The sequence below is a fragment of the Gekko japonicus genome, unplaced genomic scaffold, assembly GCF_001447785.1.
Source record: "Gekko japonicus isolate JY-2015 unplaced genomic scaffold, Gekko_japonicus_V1.1 scaffold1472, whole genome shotgun sequence".
In the NCBI taxonomy this organism is placed as follows: domain Eukaryota; kingdom Metazoa; phylum Chordata; class Lepidosauria; order Squamata; family Gekkonidae; genus Gekko; species Gekko japonicus.
In genome coordinates this window covers 1-26,914 of record NW_015160255.1, presented here as the reverse complement: position 1 = coordinate 26,914, position 26,914 = coordinate 1, and the positions used below count along the sequence as shown (strand labels likewise).

Sequence of the window (26,914 nt, the reverse complement as noted above, 5' to 3'; positions counted from 1 at the left end):
TTCTGTCAAGAGCTCTCTCACCCCCACCTACCTCACAGGGTGTCTGTTGTGGGGAGCGGAAGGGAAAGGAGTTTGTAAACCACTCTGAGACACCTTTGAGTAGTGAAGGGCGGGGTATAAATCCAATCTCTTCTTCTTCTATATTAATTAGTCCCATTTCAGACTGCTGGCCACTTCGTGGGCAGGGGTGAGGTGGGTAAAGCAGATATAAGAAACAACTGGATTGGAAAGAGTACCAGCTATTATGGAAACTCAACTGGGTTTCAAATGTTCAACTAAATGTGTTCGTTTAGAGCTAGTATGAAGTAACAAGAAAACCAAGTATCTGGGAGCTCAGAGGATTTCTGCACATTTTGGTGTTAAGTTTTTCAGGCATTATGTATGGTTAAGGGAGCTGCTGATAATCCCCCTTTTTTTTAGTAAAGCTTCCAGTGACAGATTCTTACCATAGTGCACTGTATTGAATGTCCCTTGAATCGTTCTGCATGACGAATTATCACCACCACACACACCACATTTATCTCTTCTGGCTTTGGAATTGAGCACATGATCACATCCAGCTTGCTTTAGAGAAAGAAAAGTTCAGAACTAGATTGAACAAATATGAAAACAGGGCAGGATTTACAGGGCTCCAAATTAAAACCATACATCTGCCAAGCGAAGGCCTACGACAGTCTCATTCATTCTTTTCTTTTCCAATATCCTCAGTTAAGCTATAATTATAACCATCTTCCAATTAGGACTTGAAAAATGAGTTTCCTCCAAGCCTGCAATGCGAAGTGCAAAACCACTTGGAGGGAAGGAGAGGGGAAAAGGGAGAGTAGGAAGGATCTATAGAAGCAACAGGCAAGATCGAACATAGTTGCACTGACCCGTAACTGATGTCCGTCAAGTCGTCTTCTGTGCAGGCACACATGGGACAGTGTATGTGCAGGCCTGCTGCCGAGAATTTTTTTCCAAGCTTCTAGAGCCTTCTAACAGCAAAGAGTGCTCACCCCTCCCATCCAGATCAAAGGTTTCCTGCCCTAACTGTCACATGATCAGGAGAGGGGAGCAATCTTCTTTCAGTCTTCCTATTGATGCCATGAGAAACTGACCTGGAATATGGAGCGGCCCACAGTGGGGAAAGGAGCGAGGGATGTGTGCCTGCACAGAAGACCACTTGATGAACATCAGTTACAGGTCAGTGCAACTATGTTTTCATCTTTGCGGCTTCTGTGCAGTCCCACCTGCAGCTCACTGGAGGAGGGTGTGGGCTAATCAGTGAAAAACTGATTGCAGCACCACTTTCCCCACAGCTGTCTCCCTTCTGGAATTCGCAATAATCATGCAGCACTTCATGAACGTGGACGAAGTTGACCAACTGGGAGGAAGCTGCCCTACCCTTGTTATGCCCAGGGAAACAGACAAATTAAAAAATGTCTTTCCGAATCTCTCTTGAGTGATCTAAATAGGTACCTCCTACCATCCAGGGTGCCAAGTGCTTGCTCAGAGAGGCAGGAGGGGGGTGGGAAAGAACACTGGCAGGACTATGACTGGGAGCTATGGAAGTGAGCTGCCACTATGGAGAGAGAAGAGAGACTAAGTCTAAGGACCACTTTATCAAAATGGACCTTAAGATATGGTGAGTATCACTGCAGGCTCTTAACTCACTGACTCTGCAGGCTGAAGTGATGGCAACCAAAAATGCTGTCTTGAAAGAGATTACAGCTAAATCAGCCAAGGGATCAAAAGGCTTACCAAACTGGATAAAACCAGGGGGAAACTCCACCGAGGGGAGGGTGGCTGGGAAGGCGGGAATAGATTAAGCAGCCCCTTGAAGAATCTCTTGGATTGATGAGCAGAAAACATTGTGCAACCATTCACTCTATGTGGTAAGATGAGATAGCTGCCAAGTGCACCTTTATAGAGGATACTGACAGCCCTTCATCTTAGTGATAGAAGAACTTTTAACTGTAACCCACCCAGCAAATTTATCCTACTTTGATCTATAGGACTTATGGGTGCTGGGTATGAAGGCCGCTTTTAGTACCTGCAAAACCCTATCTGTGTATGGAGTCTTCACTGTATCAGCCACACAATCAAGTGTAGAGAATGCACACTGTGATGTACTACCAGACCCTGTTGGAGAAGGTCCACTTCCGTGGGAAGGAAAAGGAATGTCCCCAGAAATAGAACACAGAGGTAGGGAACCATAGCTTTCTGGGCCAGAAGGGTGCTATTAGGATAGCCTGTGGCTTTTCTGCGTTGAACTTTGCAACCATTTTGTGCAGAATAGCAACCAGGGGAAGGCATAGAAAATTCCCCCCTTCCAATGGAGCTGGAAAGCATCGCCAAGGGATTCCCCCACCCATGCAGATCTCAAGCAGAAACGGGTGTTTTGTGTTCCAGGAGGACGTGAACAGATCTCTCATGAGGAAGCCCCATTCTTGAAACAGTGATTCTAGGAACCGTCGATTTAGAGATCATTCATGGTCCAGATCCAAGTCTCTGCTTAGTTGGTCTGCTCTGCCATTCTGGATGCCTGCTACGCATTCAGAGTTTTCCACTATTAGCCAATCATCCAGGTATGGGTAGATTACATACCTTCTGAGTCTGATGTGTGAGATGACTATGGCCATGCATTTAGTGAACACCCTCAGAGCTGTTGCCAGCCCAAAGAGAAGAACACAGTACTCAAAACAGGCTGTGGATGTTGAGCCCCTAGTGCTTTCTCACACGGAACTACCTTGAGGCATGAAGCCATGAAGGCATGCCTCACCTTGGGGATAAACTGCTGACAGAAAACACAGGCCACAGTGTTGTGTGACTCCCCCAGACACCTTAATCAGGAAGTGTGATCATTGGCCTGGGCCATTTTTGTTCCACAGTCAACATACTTTTTAAATAGAGCCATCCTCTATAGTTCAGAGAAGTCAAGAAAGAAAAGCAAAAAACAATATTTTGAAAGTCTATTCATGAGAGCAGGAACTCTAGAAGAACAGATCATCCCCAAGCAGTGGCAAAGAGAAGACAGAGCGAAGCTCACTCCTGTCTTCCAATTGTGTGATGGTTTGGTGGGAAGCCTTTGATCCAGATTGGGGGGGGGGAGTGCTCTTTGCTGCTAGAAAGCTCTAGAAGCTTGAGGGTTCTGGTTTCAGCAACTCGAATGGTGGGCACGCTCCTTCGGATCTTCGATAGGAGTGGCCTGTAACGCGGTGGATGGGAGGGGTACTGGATTATTCCAGACCCCCGGAGCTCTTGTAGGGAGCTCTCAGCCTGTGGCACGAGGAGTGCCTTGATTAGCTAGCACTGTATATCTGCAAGTCTGTTGCCAGCAGTCATTTGTGCTGGCAAACGTCGTTTGTCAGGACCTGAATCCTTGCATCTCTGCCCCAGACCTTGTGGAATTATTATCAGCTTGATCCTCGGCTTTTGACCCTCGGCTTCATTGACTCTGCGTTCATCTCTGACTCCTCTGGTATCGTTGTGATTTATGGACTTGAAACTCTGGTATATCTGACCCTGCTTTTGGACTGTGATTTAAACCTGTTTGAACCTCGCTGCCTGATTTGCTCGGCTTGACCTCGGACTGCTTCGAGACTTTTGCTTGCTTGCGTCACGCCCCCTGGTCCTGCCGTGACATGCCTCTCCCAAGGCCAAGGCCAAGGGATTGAGGCTCCCCTCTGCCCCAAAAGGTCCTGCCGCCGTGGCACCATTATGGCTATGAGAGGCGCACACCGGTAGAGCGAGCAAGAGATCAAGTGGCTATGGAAAACTTTTCCTACCTTCAGTGACCTCAGATGAAGCGTGAGTCCATGCGAGCTTGATACAGGCAAGCATTTAAGCGGGTGACCTCCCCAGGAAAATTTCTAATTCACTAGCGGAGGGGGTGGAGCTGGTCTCACCCCAGATCGGAATAAAAAGAAATTTAAAGAGGTAGAGAGGGGGAAGCCAACTAAAAAGCATCATATAGTCCAAATAAGGTGGATAACGGCTCCAGAGTACAAGCAATTGGTCTTTCAGAGACTTTTTTCAAACTTTTCTCTATAGTAAACAAACGTTTTGTGGGCTGGAAAATGGAGCCGAAAGTAAGACCTTCTTCAGGAAGTGCTAGCTCAGTCGTAGCAACTTCCAAACAGGAACCTACCATAGATTTCCCAAATATGCTGAATGCTGCATCGCGCCCTCTGCTGGACCAGATGAACAGCAACTTTGAGTCTCTCCAAAAACAACTGCAGGAAACTAATACAGAAGCTGAATAAACAGCTAAAATGCTGAAAAAAGTTGATGATAAGACAAAATACTTGACGCAGAGGTTGGAGGCAGTGGAAAATGCGAAAGACTCTGAGAAACAACAGCTATTATTATTGCAAATGGAAAAATCCTCATACATTCTGAGATTTCCGGGTGTCCCGGAACAGAAAGGCGAAAATTTCAAGGAGGTTTTAAGTGAAGCATTGGCACTGGTGGTGGATTTTAAAGCAGAGCTCCTACAAAGCGAGATGGATGTGGTTTACCGGACATATCCGGACTACATCAAGAAAAACAATTTGCCCAGTGAAATATTTGTGAAATTCTCCAAGAGATCTATTAGAGATATAATACTTAAAGCAACCAATGGGATTACCATGAAAACCAAAGGTTGAAACATAAGAATCTTGAAAGACATTCCATTTGAGATAAGAAAGAAGAGACAGCAGTATTAAAAATTGACTATGTCCTTACAGAAAAATTCCACTCCCTACAGATGGATGATACCAGAGGGACTTATCTTCAACTTCAAGGAAAGTAAAGAAAAAATAGACTCTGTTGTAAAAACTAATGCGTTTTTGGAGAAACATAAAAAAAGTGAGAAAGCGAAAGTGAAAGCAGAGGACGACAAGACAGAAGAAGACAATAGCGAATGTGAGCTTGGAAATACCACAAATTCATCGAGCAGTTCCTCAGAAGAGGGTTCAGAATTGGATTTGGGAGAAGCTGCCCCCAAACTTTCTAAGCGTAAAGGGAAGAAGAAGAAGAAATAGATGTGGACATTGAAAGTTTAATATTCTGAATCATAAAATACCATAATTCACTTATTTTGACTAATACCGTTTTCAATGTTTGTAGTGATCAATATCTGAAATAATTAACCTTCATATTTTATTTTTAGTGTTAAAGATAAAGGAAACTTCGTAATGTATTACTTTATTTTTTTGAGATCCTTGTTAGCTTAATAGTTTTAGTTAGATATTCCCTGCCACCCTCCCTGTAATGTGTAGTGGAAAATAAAACGTATATATAGAAAGCTCTAGAAGCTTGAAAAAAAATTTATCCACAGCTGGACTGCACAGTCCCATGTGAGACTGCACAGAAGCCACGAAGACAAATGGTATGCTTATGCCACACGGGTAAGACTTGACAAAACATAGATAGAGCTGTGTCAGATAGCACAGGGTTTTTTACATTTTTTTTTAAAAAAAATTCAACCTACCCACAAAGAAAATACTTCATAGTGTATTGGTGGCAGGCTTTAAAGACCATGTGGAATTGGCTAAAGATACCATGTCTATCACCGTACTCATTCAGATGCCCACACTGCATGATTCAATAATGTCAACCTTAGATACAGTGTTGCAAATCTTTTCCTCACTTCTCTTTTCTCCTGTTGCAGACCCTCTTCCCAATTTAAGACTAGCCAAGGGGACATATAACAGAAATCTCTGCAACTTGTACCCAAACAGCAATGCTAAACATTTTCTCATGCTGTTTCCACGGTGTTTCCACGGTGGTTTCAAGAGTTCGGGAAAGCAAAGAGAACAGGAAATGCAAGCAATTCTTTTCCTTGCAACACCCAACACAAAATGTTTACATCTTTCCCACATTGGTGTGCACAAGCAAATCTTTGCAAATTTTTTCACAGGGGAAGACATGAAAGTCCAGACACTGTGGAGAAGCACAAGGAACAAGAACTGTGAGATGTCTGGAAATGTCTGTTTCCTTTGCTTCTCCACTTTACGGATGTCCATGAATTCCACAACGGAGAGATTTCAGTCACCAGATTTTACAAGCCTATCCCTGAATCATCTCAAATTTATGTCAAGTTCAACATGGATTCAGAGTGAGCTCTCTGATGCCTCCAAGCTCCAGCACCCGGCAATCCCACTGCTATATACTGCGGCCTGGATGCCTCAGCCCTTTGCCCTGACACTACATTTATGTGGCAAATGAATTGTTCTCCTCTCCACCTTCCTCCACCCACACTGAAATTTCTAATCATTTCATGATTTGGGGCTTTAGTGAAACACATCAGATACTATGACAAGTCAGAGGGTAACATGAAACAGAACTCTGAAAAGGGAATCTTATAGCCTACGGTACTTACCAGGGCTCTTTAATTTAATATGAAAGGCATGGAGCAGAATTAATGGCTCATGTGGGGAGGAACTTTAGAGAAATTCACCCTTATCGGAAGACAGCTAACTAGTTCAACAGAAGGAAATATTTACCCGACAAAGTCCTTGAACACAGATGTCATTTGTGTCTGGGCCACAAGGGGTGCCATCAATAACCCTGTCCCTGAGCTGATAATAGGCTGTGTTTCCTGCCACTCTGCAGAAGAGCTTGCACCTGTCTTTCATTAAAACTGCGAAGACAAAAAGAATTAGGTTACTTTGATGCCAGTCTCCCCCCTTCGTATGGGGAGAGGTGCCTTGTCACTCTCTCACAGCTCGGAATTACACATCCCTTCACTCAAAGGCCTATAGCCTGGAGACAGATCACTAGCATCGCTTGGGCAGAGAAGTCAGTCCTTTCCATGCAGCTTGGTTATCAGGAGAACAACTAGAGTGGGGACAGAGGCTGATGACAGCTTCCACCAGACAGGGGCTTGACAGGAGTTCTGGGCTATGGAGGTCTGGCAGAAGTTGACGCAAAATCAGGAAAAGAAAAGCGAAGAAGAAGAAGAAGAAGAAGAAGAAGAAGAAGAAGAAGAAGAAGAAGAAGAAGAAGAAGAAGAAGAAGAAGAAGAAGAAGAAGAAGAAGAAGAAGAAGAAGAAACAACAAATAGAGTAGGAAGTGGATTGCTTTAAGAAACGACCCATTAAAAACTGACCCTGACATCTAAACAACTGGTAAAGCTCTGGAAATGACAGAGCAGTCAATCATTGCTGGCTCCAGGTTTGGGGTGGGGGGAACCGGGGAGCATAAACACCCTCCTAGAAGAGAGAGCACAGCATAACTCTTCCACACTCCTTTCAGAAGCCACACTGGTACAGGTGAAGCTAAAAGCAGTGAAAAGGTAGTGCTCCTCTCTCTCCAGGGTCCTTTCTCCACAAAAATGGGAGAATGCCTCAGAGGTATGGATGCTGTGAATTTCTTAGTGAGCCTGTTCGGCAATCAAACTTATCCTGTTTGACTCTCATAGTCAGACTGTCAGTCAATCAGCAATATGCATTTTTTTAAAAAAAAATTTATTAAGTATATTGCGACATATATACAAAACAAGAACACATCAATATCGTAAAACCTTGTGATATGTACGGTATTGAGCATATAAGATGCTCAGAACGTCATACAAAAATACTTCTCGATTATGTTGCATTACAGAAGTGGATCATGACACCAAATTTAAATCAACCAACTACCAAATATATCATACAACCTTTTTAATGTCAGATATATTAAGCAAGTTCATATGAACCAGTTTTTTAGGAAGCACATTGTGAGATGCCAAATAACCTAATACAGGAAACCACTTTATCACAATATGCATTGAGCAACATGAATAACTGTCAAACAAATCTGCAGCAGCCTGCTGGTCAGAAGGCCATTCACAGCTGACCAGGGCAATATAGCTACATGGTGAAAATGCAAAAGGGAGAGGAGAGTTTGTTTCTCTTCCCTCCCTTTCAAATTGCACGGGGGCAGAACCAATGCTTCTGAGCTCCCCATTGCAAAAAGGAGGGGAGAAAAAGCTCCTTCTCTACTTTTCTCTGCCACCCAATCCAACAACTTGGTGTGGGGAAATGAGAAGAAATCCTTATCCCTACCCCCAAACTGATCCTGGGCAAAAGAGAATAGGAATAACTCTTTTATCTAAAGACCAAGATATCTTGCAGTGGGGAGAAGAGAAGGGCTTCTGATCACACACACACACACACACCCCAGGTAAATTTTCTGTTTTCCAGTTTCCAGGATGGGACATCAGAAGAGCCTGACTTCCAGCTGAGCAACTGAGACTTGGCTTCTGATGGCTGCAAGCAGCCTTTCGCTTAACATGAACAGACAATCAGCCTGTTGATTAATTGTCTACCTGACCACCACTGGTGCATACTAAGTCAGCTGAGCTGGTAGATATTTGAGCATCCTTATTCAGTAGTCCATGGGGCAATCTTCCATTTCTGGTGGGAGCATCCCAGGTGGGTGATGGGCCCTCTGCTGTGATGTGGGTCTTAGCAGATGCCCCATAATGCTGATCCTTAATGCCAGATGACTTTGCATCCAGTTTTTAAGACAGAAAAGTCACTATCAGGTGACTTCACCCCTTACACAGTTTACTTTTAACATGACAGACCACCGAATTCTCAAAGCGTGCAGTGATTTTGCAAATTATTTACACAAGAATTTTCCAGGGCACAATAGCATGCTGTTTAAACATTGGGGGGGGGGGAGCTTTCATGAGAGCCACATAAATATTCCTTGGAAAAGTCACCTCATTATAACCCTTTCATCTCAGAAATGGCAATCCGAGTCATCCCTAAGGAAAGCACATACCATTAAACAGAAGGAAAGATAGGAAGGTGTGAGATCCAGCAACTGACTGCTAACCAATTTCTTGATGCACTTACTTCCGCTATATTTAGGAACCCAGCGCACGTTAGGAGGTAGACCGTTAATGTTAAAATGCTTCCCATCGAAGACTGCACACTGCTCATCCCGGAAATCTTTCTTTTGCTTAGAACACGGGTCAGTGTTGCAGGATTTAAACTTCATTCTTCGTCCCACACAGTACTTTCCACCATTTTTGGGCCTAAAAAAAAGTAAATTAGAAAATATGCATACTTAAAAACTACAAAACACTAGTAAAACTCAAACACACTGACTTTCAACTCATCAGTTTTTGAAAGCATGACTCTTCTTTTCAAATTCTGCTTCAATTTAAATTTGTCAAGCTTTACCACAGCCTGAGGCAAATCAGCTGTTCCTTCCTAACTTAGACACAGGCAGGGCTTTTTTTCTGGGGGAATGCGCTGGAACAGAGTTCCAGAACCTCTTTGACAAAATTAATTTAAAAATGTTTAAAAGTTCATGAGTTTTCAGTATACAGACTGAAAACTTCATTTCCCTCTTGAGAGTTCCGGCACCTATTTTCTTTTCTTTTTTTTAAAAAAGACACAGGTATAACCATCTTTGAAAGACACCAGGCTGTTTCCAAGCCAATCAGCCACAGTACTAAATAGAGTGCCATAGAAACTCCGTCTTCAGGATGATGGACAGTTCTGAATCTGCAAGGTATGCAGAAGAGCAGAATTACCACCAAAAAAGAATCCTGGAGAAGATATTATCTTACAGAGAGGATATCTCTGCCCAGAACCAGAGAAGAAGATTTAAGAACCTCAACTGACTAATATAGAGCCCACCCACCACAACTATCAGCCACAAGCTCCATAAAGCTACCCCTTTAATGCCAGCCTAGGACTGCAAAAGAAGAAGAGCTACTGAGTGCCTCTCAAGTATACGGAGGATGGAGGGCTGCATTTGTCTTGGTGGGTGTCAGATTCTGCTGGACTGGATTATTTGGTGGAAAAGCATTTTCACAGTAGAATTTGAGAGAGAGCTGCAGAATTCTGACTGGAAAACCAAACTGTAAGGCTAGATGAGCTCTAAAACATGCCAGTGCCCAGTACATGCACCCAGTACAAAATAAATTCACACGCTTCACCTCACAGACAATGCTGGGAACACTTTTTTCCTACACAAAGGTTACTTACGTAGAATAAAATGTTATATGTTAAGTAACTTTGTAATTGAAAGCTAAGGATTTGGGCAAGACTGGATCACCATCTTCACATCCTCCACTTTCTCCAAGGAACTCACGGTGGTATACAAGATCCCCTCTCCCTATTTTGTCATGGTAGATTAGGCTGAAAGATAACTCATTAAGGTTGCCTAGAAAGCGTCAAGAGTGGGGACTTGAACCTTAGCCTTCCTGGTAAGCACTCCAACTACAGCAGCATGCTAACTTTTTGGCTGAAATCTAATTTTTGGTCCACTGAAGCATAAAACTCTTCATAATAAAGCAGGATTCATTTACCTCGAGAACTAATACTGGTTTGGAAGAACTTTTGCTTCATAGAGGAAAGTGAACATGTTAATTTGAAGATATTTTTAATGACATAATGAAAGTTTTCAAATCATGATCCTCATAGAAACAGTTTTTTTTTTATTTGAACTGTGTAACCAATATATGACAGCTGGGTCCATAGGCCACATACAAAAAGTTTCCAAGGTAATTCTGTTTTTCAGTACCATTTTTTTGGATTGAAGGCACTCTATTGCATATTTCGAACTGTCACAATCACAAACTGCACCATGCTGGGTTCTGCTACCAAGCTATTATCCATCAGCTGAACAGTACAATAATGAAACTTCCTTTCAATCAGAAAGTGTGGGTTAAAACATACTTAGAGCTCTGAAATGGATTTTCTTTTCCAAACCTGGCTCAAACCACTCTTACAAGTTTTGTAAGAGCTTTAAAAGCATTTAATGACTTAATATCATCATTCTCGGAAAGAGAACAAAAACAGATACAGAACTGGCTTCATACATCTTGCAAGGGTAGGAAGATCAGGTTGAGAAAATAGTAGATTTCCATTTAGGTATCATCCCTTACCATGCAATGCATTTTTAGTAATGAATGCAAGTGGATGTTTGCAAATCTACCGTTCTTATGCATCAAATTGTATTCCAAGCCCTGTAATTAAGAGACAGTGGTATAAAATTAATCTTGTACAAACTCTGACAGTTAGAATAACTCTGGAACCCCTTTGTAATATGGAAAATATCAAACAAATTGTTGATGGTCAGATGATTGTTTGGCCTCTTCTAAGGCTTAGGATCCTGCTCAGTATCTAGTTTTACTGACGGGAACTTTTCAGATGGGTAGTAATGCTATAAAAAGTTGAAGGCCATAGGAACAGAGGAAGGACCAATAGGAGATGGACTGACTCCATAAAGGAAGCAACAGCCTTCAGTTTGCAAGACCTGAGTAAAGCTCCTAATGATAGGATTTTTTAAAAAATTTATTTTTATTAGTTTTTGTATATACAAACAACCATATACATCTTATATTTCCATACAGTTCGAGTCTGTCATTATAACTTAACTTGAATCCATTTACATACCCTCGACCATCTTTTTTGATGTATCTCATCATCTTTACCTTGCATTATAACATTTATTTTATCCATCTCAGCTAGAGTTAACAGTTTGCTAGTTAATTCATTTTCTTTCAGAGTTTTGTCAGATTTTCAGTATTTTGCCCATAAAATTCTAGTAGATGTTACAATAATTATTATTAAGTATTCGTCACCGTATCTAATCTCCTCAGGAAGCATATTCAACAGATAATATTCTGGTTTTAATTCCAAATTTACATTAGTAATTTCAAGAATTATCTTTTGAATCTTATGCCAATATTTTGAGCTTTGTCACAACTCCACCAACCATCCTTTTACATTTCCAACATTTATTTGTGTTCTTTTTATAACATTTCGATATTTTTACTGGTGTCCAATGCCATCTATAAAACATTTTAAGAATATTCTCTTTATAATAGGCTATACAGTTTTTGAATCAATTTGTCACTGGAAGAGAGCCATAACTTATCTAGTTCATTCTTTTCAGTTTCAAAGCCATAAGAAGCATCTTTAGCATATCTAGATTTTAATTGTAAATGTTGCCACCATGATAATTGGATATTCTGTTTTAACAGTTCTTCCTCCGTTTTTAGTTCATTATTTTTAATAATAATTCATAACTTTCATTATTATTTGGTATAACTAATGATGGTTTAGTAAAGGCCTCTAAGGGTGAAACTCAACTGGGAGTTTTCCTATAATATCTCTGTTTTATATTGTCCCATGTTTTAACTAGTGTTCCTCTTAATATATGGTTATGGAAATTAGAATGAATTTTATCTTTTCCATACCAGATGTATGTATGCCATCCCATATATAAATCGTGGCCTTCTAATTTTAAATTCCTGGTATTTTCCAATTTTATCCAGTCTTTAATCCAACATAATGAGGCTGCTTGATAATATAACTTCCAGTTAGGAACACCAAAAACCCCTCTCTCTTTTTTATCTTGTAATAATTTCCATCTTATTCTGTTTTTTTTCTCATTCCAAATAAATTTTCTTGTTATTTTAGCCAATTCAGTGAATACTTTGTTTCTTTTAACCACTGGGATGTTTTGTGCAAGAAACAGAAATCTTGGGAGCACATTCATTTTCACAGTAGCTATTCATCCCATTAATGACAGTTGTAAATTATTCCATTTATTCAAGTCAGTCTTAATGTCCAAAAGTAGCTTATTATAATTGTCTTCTATTAAGTTACTGTTCCTATTTGATATCATAATTCCTAAATATCTAACCTTTTTAACTATTTCCATGGATGATATCTTTTGTATCTAATCAATCATGTCTGCCGAGCAGTTTTTAGTTAATAGTTTAGTTTTCTCATAGTTAATTTTCAGTCCAGCTGCAGCTCCATATTCCAGAATTACCCTTATTAATTGTGAATAAGAATCTTTAGGATTTTCCATAATAAATGCAAGGTCATCTGCAAACACCAACAATTTAAATTCTTCATTTTTAAGTTTCAGGCCTTGTATTTTGTTATCATTTCTCACTTGCTCGTTTAAAGTCTCTAACGCAAAAATAAATAATAACGGCGAAAGGGGGCAGCCTTGTCTTGTTCCCTTTTGAATTTTAATCCTTTGTGTTATGTCACCATTTAGAGCAATTTGTGCATATTGTTCTTTATAAATTGCACCAACCATTATCTGGAAATCTATTCCACAATCCCATTTTTCTAGTTTTTGTAATAGGAATTCCCAAGATAGGTCGTCGAAGGCTTTGCGCCTAAAAACATTAATAGCTGTTGTTTTTTGGGATGAATCTCGTCATATTCTAGAATGTTAATAATAGTTCTTATATTATCTTTCATATATCTTTTAGGTAAGAAGCCAGTCTGGTTGGGATGGATAATCTGAATCAAAACTTTTTTCAATCTTGTTGCTAGAATACTTGCAAATACTTTGTAATCCACATTTAAAAGTGAGATAGGTCTATAATTTTGAATTTGATTTCCTTCTGAGTTAGGCTTATATATTAGTGTAATAATTGCCTGATTCCATGACTCTGGTAGCCTACCCACTTTGCTAATATTTAGTAGGACTTCTTTTAGTGAAGATGTTATCTGAACTTCAAATTTCTGATATAATTTTATCGGTAAGCCATCCGGTCATGGTGTTTTCTTCTTCTTTTGTCTTTTAATTGCCTCTACAATTTCACACATCGTAATAGGATCATTCAGGATTTGTTTCTGCTTCTCGTTGAATTTATTTTTTTATAGGTATTCTTGAATTTTCTCTTTGTCTTCTTCTTTTTGTTGATATAGGTTTTTATCAAATTTCTCTACAGTAATTTTCAAATCTTGTAATTTATATTTTATTTCATCTTTATCGTTTTTCAAAGCCATAATTGTCCTCTCCCTTTTCTTTCCTAATTCTATAAGATAGCCACCTTGATGGTTTATATGCATTCTCAAAGTAATAAAATTTCGTAAATTCTATATTCTTGGCTATTTCTTGAGATAAGAGTAGATTCATTTTATGATGTAATAGTTTGAACTTAATTTTAGGTTCTTCAGTATTTATATTGTTTTTAATTTTATCTTTTTCTACTTTAATTTGGTTTCTTAATTGTTCATACATTTTCCTTTTCTGTTTTCTTTTCCATGCCTTGTGGTTAATAAAGTGTCCCCTAATAAAGGCCTTGAACGCATCCCATACTGTATGAATTGGAATATCTCACTGGATATTTTTTTAAAAAAAATCTGCCATTTCTATTTTAGTGTATTTAACAAATTTTTGTTCTCTTAGTAAATCAATATTTAGTTTCCATCTGGATTTCTTACGCACTTCCTTAAATGCCCAAAACATGGGATTGTGATCCACAAAGGTATTAGGTAAAATTTCTGCTTTCAACAGCTCTGTTACCATTGTTGTAGTAATCCACGCCATATCTATTCTAGACTTGGTAATATTCCTGGTCCTCCATGCATCTATCAGATTCTTCTGCAATTGTAAGAATGCTTTAGTAAGAATTGTTCCTGATTTTTTTGGTATTCTTGCCACTTTTGTTATCCATTTCTTTGCCCAGTACAGCGTTATAATCTCCTATAATACAGATATTTTCACAATCTTTTAAAGATAGTACTTTCCTAATGTCTTCCAAAAAGGCATCCTGATTTTGGTTTGGTGCATAGATATTTAAAATTAGGTATTCTGTTCCTTGTCTGGTTATAAGAATAGCCACAATTCTTCCATCATTAGATGCATAAATTAATTCTGGGTGTAGCTGTTCTTTGGCGTATATTACTACTCCTCTTTTTTTCTTGTCATCAGAAGCAATAAAGGCTGTGCCTAATCTTTTGTTTTGCAAGTATTTTATTTCATCTTTTTTAATATGTGTTTCTTGTAGACAAGTTAAGTCTACATGTTGTTTATAAATTTGTTGAAAAATCTTTCTTCTTTTGTGAGGGCTGTTCAGACCATTCACGTTGATGGAAAAAATCTGGAATTTTAAAATATAGTCCATTTTTATTTTTTTTTGTCTCTGGCTTTGTGTCTAGTTAGTATTTGTGAGGTAGTAATTGGTCCTTTTCTACCTTTAGCAGTTTCATTTTTTTCTGCTTCTTGTTCTGATTCTTCTTCCGTATCTTCTTCTTCCTCTTTCTGCCATCCTAGGTTCTCTCCAAATCTATCGAGAAAATTTTCAACTTTAAAAATTGAATCAATTTTTTGCCTTCTCCCACGGTATTCAAAAAGGACCCCCTCAGGAATTAACCATCTAAACTGGATGTTGTTTGCTCTTAGAAGATCTGTTAATACAAAATAAGTCTGTCTTTCCCCCCTTACTCTTCAGGGAATCTCCTTTAGAAATCTGATCTCTTTTTCATGTATTATCACCTTGTTTTGATTTGTCATTTTAAGTATTTTGTCTTTCATTTCTTTTCTGTGAAATTTAATGAGAACTTCCCTTGGTATTATTTTTTTTGCATAAGCCAAATTTCTTCGATAGATAGACTCTATTTCTGGTAAAATGTCTTCTTTCGTTTCTAATCCTAATTAAGTTGCTAAGTTTTCTGCCATTTCTTCTTTTAGATCTTTTTCAACTGACTCAGGGATATTTTGACATCTAAGTATTAAGGCAGCTCTATCCATTTCTAAAGATATTAGCGTTTGTTCCATTTTGTCCCTTTTATTATTTAATTCTTGGACCTCATAAACTAATTCTCGCACTTTCTTTTTAGTTGACTCATTTTTAGCAGCTATTTTTAGTATCTCCTGTTTATTTTCCACTATTTGTTTCTTAATTTCATTTGTTTCTGATCTAATTTGATTTGACATCTCATCCATTTTTACTGTAATGGGTTCAATTTCTTTCATTATTATTTCTGGCAATGTATTATCTATCAATGATTTCATTGTTTGAGTTACACAGTCTTGTATTAGTGTTTTTAGTTCTTTTAGAGCTTTGCTACTCATTTGGGGGTTTGACATTGTACTTGCTTTCAACTGTGCAGTATTGCCTCCCTGACCAGGTGAAGGGATAGAGGATTTTCTGGAACTACTAAAACCTGAAGCCATCAACTAATAATTGAACCTAAAATTGTGTGTTTTTAAAGTCCCGGTAAATGCTGATGTATTACCAGAGTATAATTTTCTTTCAGTGATGTTATTTAGCCTTCCCTTTTATTTTTAAGTTATGGTGTAAATATCTCTTTTTTCTCCCCCCTTGCACTGTGTTTCTCCCTCTTAATTTCCCACTATTTTCTGTTTTTTGATATTATAGTTAATTTAATAGTGTTCCTTTCTGTTTCTGTTTTTCTGTCTCAATAAGTTTCTCTCCTCCTGCTTGTGGTGATCCTTCTTTTTCCCCCGTTCCTTTTAGTCCATTACAAGACATTTCTCTCCTCTACTTCTGTCTTTTTCCATCCTTTTCCGATGACTCCTGATTACTCCCAGTTACTTCCGATTACTTGGTATGCCTTCACTCTCTTTGCTGCTGCGTTTTGCTCCTTTGCTTCTCCACTCTCACACTCCCCCCTTCTCTGTAGTCTCCTTGTTATGACATCACTGCTCTCCGTCCAAGCTCCATCTGCATTGTTTCCACTCTATGTGGACACTGCCACTGCTCTTAAAGGAATATTTCACCGCGATGACAAAGGCAGAAAAGAACAGAGAGAGAAAACAAAACACAAAATTATTTCTCCTATCAGGTTTCTGCTTTTATATATCGTTGCCCTATTATTTCTCTTGTTGGTATCCTTTAACTGATTCCTATATTTAGTTAGCCACTTGGGGGAAACTTCTTCCATCTTAAGTAGTAAAACAGTAAGGGCATTCCCTCTCTCTTTCCTTTTTATAACTTTCTGCTCCTCCTGTTTGCCTCCTGTATAATACTTGCAAGAATGAAAGAAAAAGGCTTTAAACAGCAAAAGAAAAATAGACAACACTCTGCTTTGTGTGGTCGGTGGTTCTTTTATCCAGACTCAGTCGGTTCTTCAGGTTCTTGAATTGCCCGGTGTGACAGCGTTTCGTTGGGGCTCCTTCTAACTCCTTGCTTCAGAGCTGGTCCAAATGGTTGGGGGGGGGGGTTGCCACCTCACCCCAGCCTTGGACAGACACTCCCTGCTGCTCTTCCCCCACAAGGAAGAAGTTTGGGGCACTGGAATAGCCTAAGGGAGTGGAAAGAGGGCTGAATGTGTGGAGCCGATCTCACACACACCTGTTGCCAGAGAGCCCTAAACCGGAAGTCCCAATGATAGGATGTTTTGGAGGTCATTAATTCAGAAGGTCACCATCAGTCAGAAGTGACATGATAGCAGAGTGGTGAGTTTCAGAAGCACAGACCTCAAGCATGATGTTGCCTGACTGGTGTCTTAACATAGGGCATGTAGAGAATGAAGGTGGGAGATTGCTAATATAATCCACATTTGTTACAATCTGCATCTAGCAACTTCATTTATTCATCACAGAAATCTGTGAAGCAGCAGTCTCATCCCGTGTGCTAGCCCATTTTCAACAACAACCAAGGAGAACCTTCGCCTTCTACAAAGCATCTGGACAGCTGATGCCTTAACTCTGTCCATTTTGAACACCTTCAAGACAAGCTCTGGAGACATGCAGAAACAGAAGATGTGACTCAAATCACATCCAGGGATAATGCAGAGATATGAGAAGAACCGTTTCTCCATACAGGGCTCCAGAGGCTTGCTCTAACAAGGGAGGCCACAAAGCAGAATCATGGAAACTAGTGGCCTCCAAAATGTATCTGGGTCCATTTTTAAAAAAATGTTTTTTTTTCTGATTTCTAATCTGATGCCTTCTTAGTTGAGGCCTCCAGGATCAGGAAGGGAGTTCCATTTTCCCACTGCACATTTATTATTTAAGGTATATAGCACACTTTTCATCATACGTTTGAGGCAGTTTCTACATAAAACTAAATCATAGATAAAATAACCATCAACAAAAGTGACAAGCAACAGTATTAAAAAGTTAAACTAAAAAAATGCTACAAGCTAAAATTTCAGTAATACGCTTGAAGTCAGCACCTATAGAAAGGAAAAAGCTGAAAGCTAAAACACTAAACCAATGCAGCAGCAAAAAGAATACCAGATTGAGGGGGGGAAAGAATTTTACAAGATATCAAGTTAAAAGTCCAATATCATATGAACTCTTCCTCTCTTCCACAGCTGTTGCCAGGGCATCACACTGCTGCATGTTGTTGAGTAAGGGCATTCACCCAATCTGATTTGACTTGGGATAAGTTTCCTCATAGGTTCACGCGATTTGTGACTGGTTTTGGAAAGAGCCATCCAGTTGCACCCGACTTATGATAACAGAGTTCTGAGACAATTATGACTGGCCCAAGGTCACCCAGCAGCCTTCATGTGTGGACTGGGGAATCAAACCCGGTTCTCTAGATTAGAGTCCACCAGACTTAACCACTATACCATGCTGGCTCACAAGCCCACAAGTGAAGTCACAGCACCACTTCTAAGTTCTAGGATCAGAATCCCTCCCTCCCTAATGTCTGAACTCTCCTCAGATGCTGTGGGAAAACAGTGAAAAAATGGGAAGCAGCAGGGAACTGAACATTAAATAGACAGAACTGTGTGAATCCACTCATCCTACATTTTAAGGGCTGCTGTCTGTCAGATCTCCAAAAGAACATATGAAGCTGCCTTATACTGATTCAGACCATCAGTCTATCAAGGTCAGTATTGTCTACTCAGACTGGCAGTGACTCTCCAGGGTCTCAAATCTTACTCTCCAAGGTCTCAGGTAGAGGTCTTTCCAGGGGTCATTTAGTAGAAAAAGAGGTACAGGAGCTCATTAGCATAACTTATTTGCATATGCCACACACCCCAACATCACCGGATGTGTGTCAGAAGGCAAAACGCACCACTCAGGCTCCACCCAAAAAAACAGTTCAACGCATCATCAGCAACTTACAACCTCTACTGGATAATGACAGTTCTCTTTCACAAGTACTGGGGGGCAAACATTTTCTTATGCACAGACTGCCTTCCTAATCTCAGACAACTCACCCACAATAATACAACATCTAATTTGAGCATGGATACTGGTACCAGAGTTTACAATAAACCCAGATGCCAACTTTGCTACCACATACATTCAGACAACACTATCACTGGACCTACAACATCAACTACACCATCTCAGGCTTATTCACTTGCTTATCTTCTAAGATTGTATATGCCATTAAATGCCAACAATGTCCTTCAGTTCTTTACATAGGGCAAACAGGTCAAACCCTACACCAAAGGATAAATGGACACAAATCTGACATCAAAAATCACAAAACTGAGAAACCTGTAGGAGAACATTTCAGCCTCCCAGGGCAGTCAGTGGGGGACCTCAAAGTAGCTGTTTTATTGCAAAGGACTTTCAGAAACAGACTTGCACAGGAGATTGCTGAATTACAAGTTATTACAATACTCCAGACATTGGAACCCCCAGGGCTTAACAGAGATATCGGGTTCTTATCTCACTACACATGCTAAGTTACTCAGTTCTCACTTGTACACAGATTTCAACTTTGTTGGTCTTAAAGGTGCCACTAGACTCAAACTTAGTTTTCACATCTGTTGTTAACTCTTTTATTATCTGTATGTTAATTTGCTGCTATCCACAGGTCTTATCAAATGTGTTGTTCCAGTCTTAGCTGTATTTATTGCTCTGTTACTTATGCATCTTGACTCTAATTAGCCCTTCCTGGCAACCCCCTTCTCTCTACCCATGTATAATGTCTGAGGAAATTTGTTTCATTGTATCTGAAGGAGTGTGCATCTACATCTGCGAAGTCTCTCAGTTCTCACTTATACCGGCCAGAACTGAACTTTGTCAGTCTTGGAGGTACCACTGGGCTCAAACTCAGTTCTCACATTTAAGACCAACTAAGTTTTATTCAAGGTATAAGCTTTTTTTTGGGGGGGGGGGACAGGCCCTTTCCCAGGCTCTGCGCCCAGGTGTGGCCCAGGAAAGGTTGGGGGTGGGGTGGGGGCAGGCCTTCTCCCGGGCTCTGAACTTTTCCACTAACACAACAGGCTTTGCTGCGATCATCCTCAAAACTTTGCAGCAAAGGAGGTTTGGGAGAGAATGGAGAAAAGTTGAGGAAACTGTGGGAGGTGCCTAAATGCACAAAGAGTCTGTGAGGAAGCAAGGAAAAAATCCTGCTTTCCTACAGCATTGAACTTACGATAAATAACCTGGGTGTTAAATGTCCTAGGATGAGTTCTTTGCTTTAGTGCAGAGATGCTTCAGGAAAGAAGGATGTACTATATTGGAGAGGAGACCACTGGGCTATGATGACAAAACCCTGAGGGACCTGGTCACCCTGGGAGGCCAATAGGCAAGTCATGTGACTGGTTTTTAGATGATGTTTACTTTTAATTGAGTGGCATGGGGAACAGAGGAAGTCTTAGTCTGGGCACTCTCAACAGCTCTGATAAAGTGCGACTCCTTTTCACTTATTTAACCCTGTCCATGCCAGAAAGGCTAATAGAAGCATGAAAGAGTTTACTGCCTTCTCAGGTGGCCTACCACGGGGGTGGGGGGCCTACATCGTGGGCACCCCAAGGGGGGGGGGGGGGCAGGCTTCCTTGTTTATGATATGCTAATGGTTCCCCCTACTCCATCTACAACATCCCCAGATTCCAGCATTTCTAAACTAGCACTCTGTGTGTCATCTCTCTCCAAAGGACCACAAGATCACACACATCTAGCTGTTGTCAGTTCCCTCCACTGCAGTGTAATGCAGCCCAACAGAGAGCCTGGGCACCAGAAGGTATATGGAGACTCCTTTCTGCATTCTGTCCCTATTAGGACAGTCACTTGTCTCTTAAGGGGGGGGGGAGTGAAGGAGACAGAGTATGTCCCACAGCTCCATCACTTCACAGAACAGGGGATTCCAGGGGATCTCTAGTATTTGACATTCTGATCTAATCCTTCCAGCATCAGAACTACCTTATGCTGGAAAGATCACTGGACCTGATCGATCACTAAAGACCAACACACTTCAGAGAGACAAAGGAGAGGCTCTCCCCTGCATACTTTCCATCCTCTGGCTTTCAGCTCACAGCATCAAAGAGCTAAGCCCACCTCCCACTGTCAGCATCCAGAGATTAGCTTAGGGATCCACACTCCTCCACACACACCCCGCACAACCCACCGGAATGCTGCATCAGCACTGGGAGCCCACATTCACCTCCTGACTTTCCCATGGCCAAACAAATGGAGAGAACACCAAGTTTCACGATGGCTACCGGCTGATGGATCTTGCCAGCCTCGCATCTGTCACTTTTTGAAAGTGGCGTCCTATATCCCCCCCCCGTCCCGGTTCTCCACGCATTTCCCAAGCCAGAATTGACAACGCTCATGGAAAGGAGCTCCCCGCCGGCCCCGCCTCCCCCATTCCTCCTGCCTCCATAGCCAATCTTGCCAATCCCTTCGTCACCTTCTCTCTTCCTCCCCCTCCATTCAGTCAGAGGGTGAGTGGGAGGGGAATGGAGCAGGGCTTCTCCTCGCTCTCGCTCCAGACAGGGGAGACGAAGCTCGACGCTCCCACCACAAAATGAGACGTTGTGCAGTTTGGCTCTGAAGGCGATGGGAGAAGACTTGACCCCCCCCCCCACATCCCCTTCTGATGTGACCTGCCCTGTCCGCATCCTCCCCTCCCAGCTCTGATGCACAGTGCGTGAGAGCAAAATGCTGCCCACCCGGCAAGCACATGGCAAAAACCTCTCTCCTGCTGTGGCGTGTTGTAGCTCGCCAGCATCCTCTCCTCCAGCCCTGAAGTGCACGCGCGCAAACCGCCACCCGCCCGCCTTGCTGGCTGCACGTGGCTAAAACCTCCCTTCCCAGTCCCGACTCCATTTGCCTGGAGGCTCCAGGCAAACTTCGCAGACCTTGCGGTGGTGAGGATGCCCAGGCAGCCACCCGCCGACCCCCCCCCCACCGAAAAGCAGCCTAACCTTATCTTCCCACACACAGACACGGCAAGAGAGGCCCTCTGCTCTGGAGTGTGGCGTCAGGGACTGCTGGGTCAGACTCAGCAGTGTGTCTGGACTCTCTGGAGAACTCCACAATCAGCCACGCGCCGTCTCAGAGTCCAGCCAAGTCAGCTCCCTCGACGAAAGAAGCTCCTTCTCGCCCCGCACCCTGCTGTCGCACCATCTCAGCTAACAATAGCCAGTCCCGGGGTTTGCCAGCTGTGCGACTGCGCCTGAGGGCGTCCGTCCACCCACCCACTCCCATTTCCAGCCACTTTGTGTAGTGCTCTAGGGCGGGCAGGCTGCAGGAGCGCTGCCTGCGGCAAAGGGCTTTTGGCAAGGGAGGGGTGCCGGAGCGGGGGCGGCAGACCTTCTCCTGGCCTTCACGGCCAGGGAATGGCGGGGGGCTTCTACTTACCTTGCTTCTTCTGGCTCCCCGTGCCCGACTGGGGGCTGCTGGGAGCAGGGGGTGGGGCTTGATGCATGTGCTCGCCCCCTGGGGTCCTCACTGTTGGAGCGTCGCTACAAGGGTTAGATTGCGTCGCTCCTGTGCACTTCGGGCAGAAATGAGGCCTGGGTCTTTCATATCACCTACTGCCAGACCTTTTCACTGGAAATGCCATGGATTGAACCGGGGACCTTCTGCATGCCAAGCAGATGTTCTACAACTGAGCTGCAGCCCCTCCCGAATATTACACTTTCTAGCCAATCACAGGTCGAGAATGTTTAAACCTTCCAGTTCTACTCAGAGTCCCTCATTCAGTTATGCTGAAATTCAGTTCTAATCGTAGACTTAGTTTCAATCCTCTACAAGAAAAGCTCCTGTCTTTAGCCAGGATAAGCGGGTGGGAGGTTCTTTCAAAAATTTTAATTGCTCCCCACCCCAAATCTTCCAATAAACTAGTTATCAAACCAATAAGCTTTGTGGTAGTAAAGTATATCTGTTTGACATCTGGCAGCGTAACAATGCAACCCCCGCAGATACTGATTTCAGTGAGCATACACTGGAGTAACTCTCCACAGGGTTACATTGTAAATGTGAAATCCTATCTAAATTATGAACATAATAGATCACTGGGAACATCAGCAAAGATAGATTTTTGGAACCAGGTCTGTGTACTCTCATCTTGTTTGTTTATTAAAGTCTCACCCTAGAAAACTTGATCGTTAATCCCTAACCTTAAATGTTGAGAGAGGTTCTCAGTGGTAAGGAAAGACACCTGAATATGGCCAAAGGCACTCCTTATTGCTTCAAGGGATTCAGGACTGGACCAGGGCACTATGGAAACATGTCCTAGGGCTCAGGCATGATAAACTCAGGATGCTTCAGATGAAATAGCATGTAATCATTATTTGCTTGTTTTAAACTATTTTAAACTATTTTTCTAGGCCATACCCTTAACCAGAAGGTTCTTAAGGCCACTATCTTGAAAATAATCACCAAACTGTTGACATTACCAGATAATTCATAACTAAAAATAAAAACAGCAGCGATAAAAACAGAATAAAAAGCAGCCAATTCTCAGTTTAAGAAATCAAAGCAGTGGACTATTAACAGTGAACTAAAACAGCAAAGACATCTCCTGAGTAGGGGTGCCCGTTTGGTATAAATGGAGTAAAAAAAAAAACCCTGAAAAATAACTAACAGGTACTTTAGGGTATTTTTTCAGTTGGATATCAACTGGGGTATTTATCTGGCTATCCAATACAGCCGAGTCAGAAAAATCCTGGAAATATTCAGGACTTTTCCGGGGCCACTGGATAGCTGGTGTTAAAGAGTGTTTAAACACGTTCTGGGTGAAGCTGCAGCTTGGAGAAGGCATTTAAAGGGACTGCAAACCTTTTAAAAGCCTTCGGAGTACAGCTACAGTTTGCAAAAGGCATTTAAAGGGACTACATTTCCTTTAAATGCCTTTTCCCCTACATTGGAAAAATGGAGGATGGAGGCATCTTCTTCTGAGGCTCATAGAATTGGACCCCTTTGTCCAATCTTTCTGAAACTTGAGGGTTTTTGAGGAGAGACACCAGCAGCTATGCTGCAAATTTGATGCCTCTACCTCAAAAAACAGCCCCATAGAGCCCAAGATACAATTGGATTGATTCTCCATTATACCATATGGGGACCATTGACTATAATGGTCCCCGTAGGGTATAATGGAGCCAAAAAAATTGGCAATCCCAAATATTTACTGAATCCAAATACCATAACCGGTATTGGGATTTGGGAATATCAGGAAATACTGATATTTTTCAGGTTCAATAACCCAAACCCGAAAAATACTGGGTTTTTGCACACCCCTACTTCTGAGGTATACACAACAATCTGAACAGATTTTAAAAAAATCTTGCATGATGACACACATGTATCACTGTATTTCTGAAAAGGTATGATTATCTATGACTTCACACCTTGTGTACATGCAGCAAAATGTACTTGCATGCAACTGTCATGTGCCTCTTTCTGCTTTCTCCATAAAAATGCTACCCTTGTAGGAATTTGGTCACAGCAGTATCAGCCTTGACTTAGCACCTTCATCTTCTCTGTTGGGCTGAAGCCAATTAGAAACTGTAAGCATAAAACATTTCCCTGTATTACTCAGTATGTGTTGAAAACAATCTGGTTTTGAGATGGGAGATAACAGCCTACTATCATTTTTTCCAGTTTTTTGAAGGAAGGAACAATGGATTATCGATTCATTTGCATCAGCTGAAATGGAATGTACTGTTAAGTGCTCACGTACTTACTCAGGCCTGTTGCACTCTCGAGCAGCATTCTTAATTCCTCCACCACAAGTTCGCGAGCAAGCTCCAAAAGGGCTCCACGTACCCCACGTCCCATCTATCATAGGCAGTTCTCGCTCCCTTGGAACACAGTGGCCATACTTGCAGTGCTAAACTCCAGAAATCGGATGGGGGAGGGCAGGAGAGAAAGAAAGAGTTTCACAACATGGTTTCATTGCTGTGATCTGACATTCTAAAATCCGCTTGAGATATAACTTCTATTGGTTTGCCTACATGCTGCTTTAAAAAAAAATCTGGCAACCATTTTGATAACTTATGCTACAATTCCCTGTGTGGGGCACAATCTCTAGAATCCTTACATATGCCAGTAAGTCTTTTGGAAATAAAGTTTTAGTTGCTAGAAAAGGTGCTACCATAGGGTACAATCTAACCCTCCTTTAGCAAAGCCACAATTTCTAGGACCAAGCCTTGGCCTGCTGGGCCCATAACCTAGGCCAGTTTTCCCCTAGATATTGATTTAGAGACTTAACACATAGTATGTTTCTATCTCTGAAGATGTCTTTACTGGGAGTAAAAAGCTTCAAGAAAGGCCCATGAATTTCAATACTGATACAGAAGTCTTGGAATTCACATGGCTGTCTTAGTCAGGGTCTGACTGGCAGCATATATCCAGAGCTGCCTGTAGATCCCAAGTCAAAAACATGTCCCAAACCAAGATTAAAACTCAAGAAAATACAAACTGCTACTGGAAATCCTTTCCAAACTCAGGTCCAGAATATATGGTTTGATAAAAAGACTGATAGGCATAACCAGAAGTCAGAAAGGCATGAGTAGAACTGGCTAAATCATAGCTTGAAGAGTCTCTGTTAGGAAATTGTTATGAAATTATTTCTTAAGAGGCTTTGAGGATGACTTTTGAATGTTAATAACATCTAGTTGTAGCTATATGTTAATTATATTTTATTCCAGAAAAAAATAGTTATTTCATACTTTTATTCTTGTCATTTTAACATTTTATTTATTTATTTTTGGGATTTTTATTCCGCCCTCCCCAAATGGGCTCATGGTGGATCACAACGAATCAAGTCAAAACTTGTTACAATAAAATCACACTAAAATCATAAAAACGATAAACAATAAAATTGGTAGCAGCAATATAAATCTGTTGGGGCCACAAGGTAAAATCAGACGGGCCCTTTAAGTAGGTTGGAAACTAAAGCAGGGAGGCCAACTGAAGTGGACGCTCACCACCTCAAATGAAGGCCTGGCGGAACAGCTCCATTCTGCAGGTCCTGCGGAGCGATAAAAGGTCCCGCGGGCCCCAAATCTCCAGTGGGAGCTGATTCCACCAGGCCGGGGCCAGAGCAGAAAAAACCCTGCCCCTGGGCAAGGCTAAACGGACATTCTTTGGGCCGGAGGTAACCAGTAAATGTTGGTGCTGTGAGTGAAAGGCTCTTTGGGGCATAAAAAGAAAAACATTTAATAAGAAATGCTTCAACTATCGCCTCCTCAAACACTGTAGATCAGACTAGTAAGGACAATGAAAATTACATAAGGATTACAGAAACCTGAGATTACTATATTAAACAATATCTTGCTCATACAGTAATGTATTTTCCTCCTCAGAGTCATTAGTACAGTTAATAGCTTAAATAAACTACAGGGACTGCACTGAAATTCTTGTTTCAAAGTCGACAAAAGGAATCTTTCATTGCCAAAGTCTTCATTTTCTGAGTCAGCAACTGATACCAGTATACCAACCACTGGTATGTCAAACAGTACTGAAAATTACCCAGAAAAAAACCTGCAGATTCTGGAAGGCAATAATGACTACAAAAATGCTTGATATAGCCTCCCAACCCATTATCCCTTCCAGGTGGTACTGAAAAACATTTCATGAATGGGGCCCAGCCACTAAAGGCAGTGGAAAGTCTGCCTAATGTGTACAGATGGCAAGTATGTTCTTAAACAGGAGTGCATGACAAGTAAGCTGAACCCAGAGGCAGAATTTATTAGCCTGAATCTTGATGGGGAGATCAACACCCACATCGATCCAATAATATGAGCTTGCATGACAGCAGGAGACACTATTGAAATCTCAGAAATGCACATACAGCAGTATACATAAGAGATGTGTCTGTAAAAACAAACTGGGAGAGGGATTCAAGATGTCAAGAACATAGCTTTGTCAATGTTTCAAAAGCCATGGGGTTGGGGTTCTTTTTTTGCAGGAAAGTGATATGGCTGCAGCATTCATTCAGTGCATCTTTTATCCAAACACTTTTTAGCCCAATAATAAAGGTTAAATACTGAAAAAGGTGTTATGCCAACTTCTCCAG

General features: G+C 41.4%; 1 protein-coding gene across 1 annotated transcript in view; it reads right to left on the bottom strand.

Moving 5' to 3' along the window:
• The window catches only part of LOC107113149 (A disintegrin and metalloproteinase with thrombospondin motifs 9-like), a gene marked incomplete at its 5' end in the record, with an annotated part of 147,551 nt that extends 122,827 nt beyond the window's left edge, over nt 1–24,724 (bottom strand). The window contains 4 exon segments of the mRNA XM_015414419.1: nt 447–564; nt 6,471–6,607; nt 8,811–8,992; nt 24,579–24,724. Coding sequence (XP_015269905.1) covers nt 447–564; nt 6,471–6,607; nt 8,811–8,992; nt 24,579–24,724 — 583 coding nt within the window.
• Between the last annotated feature and the right edge of the window lie 2,190 nt (nt 24,725–26,914).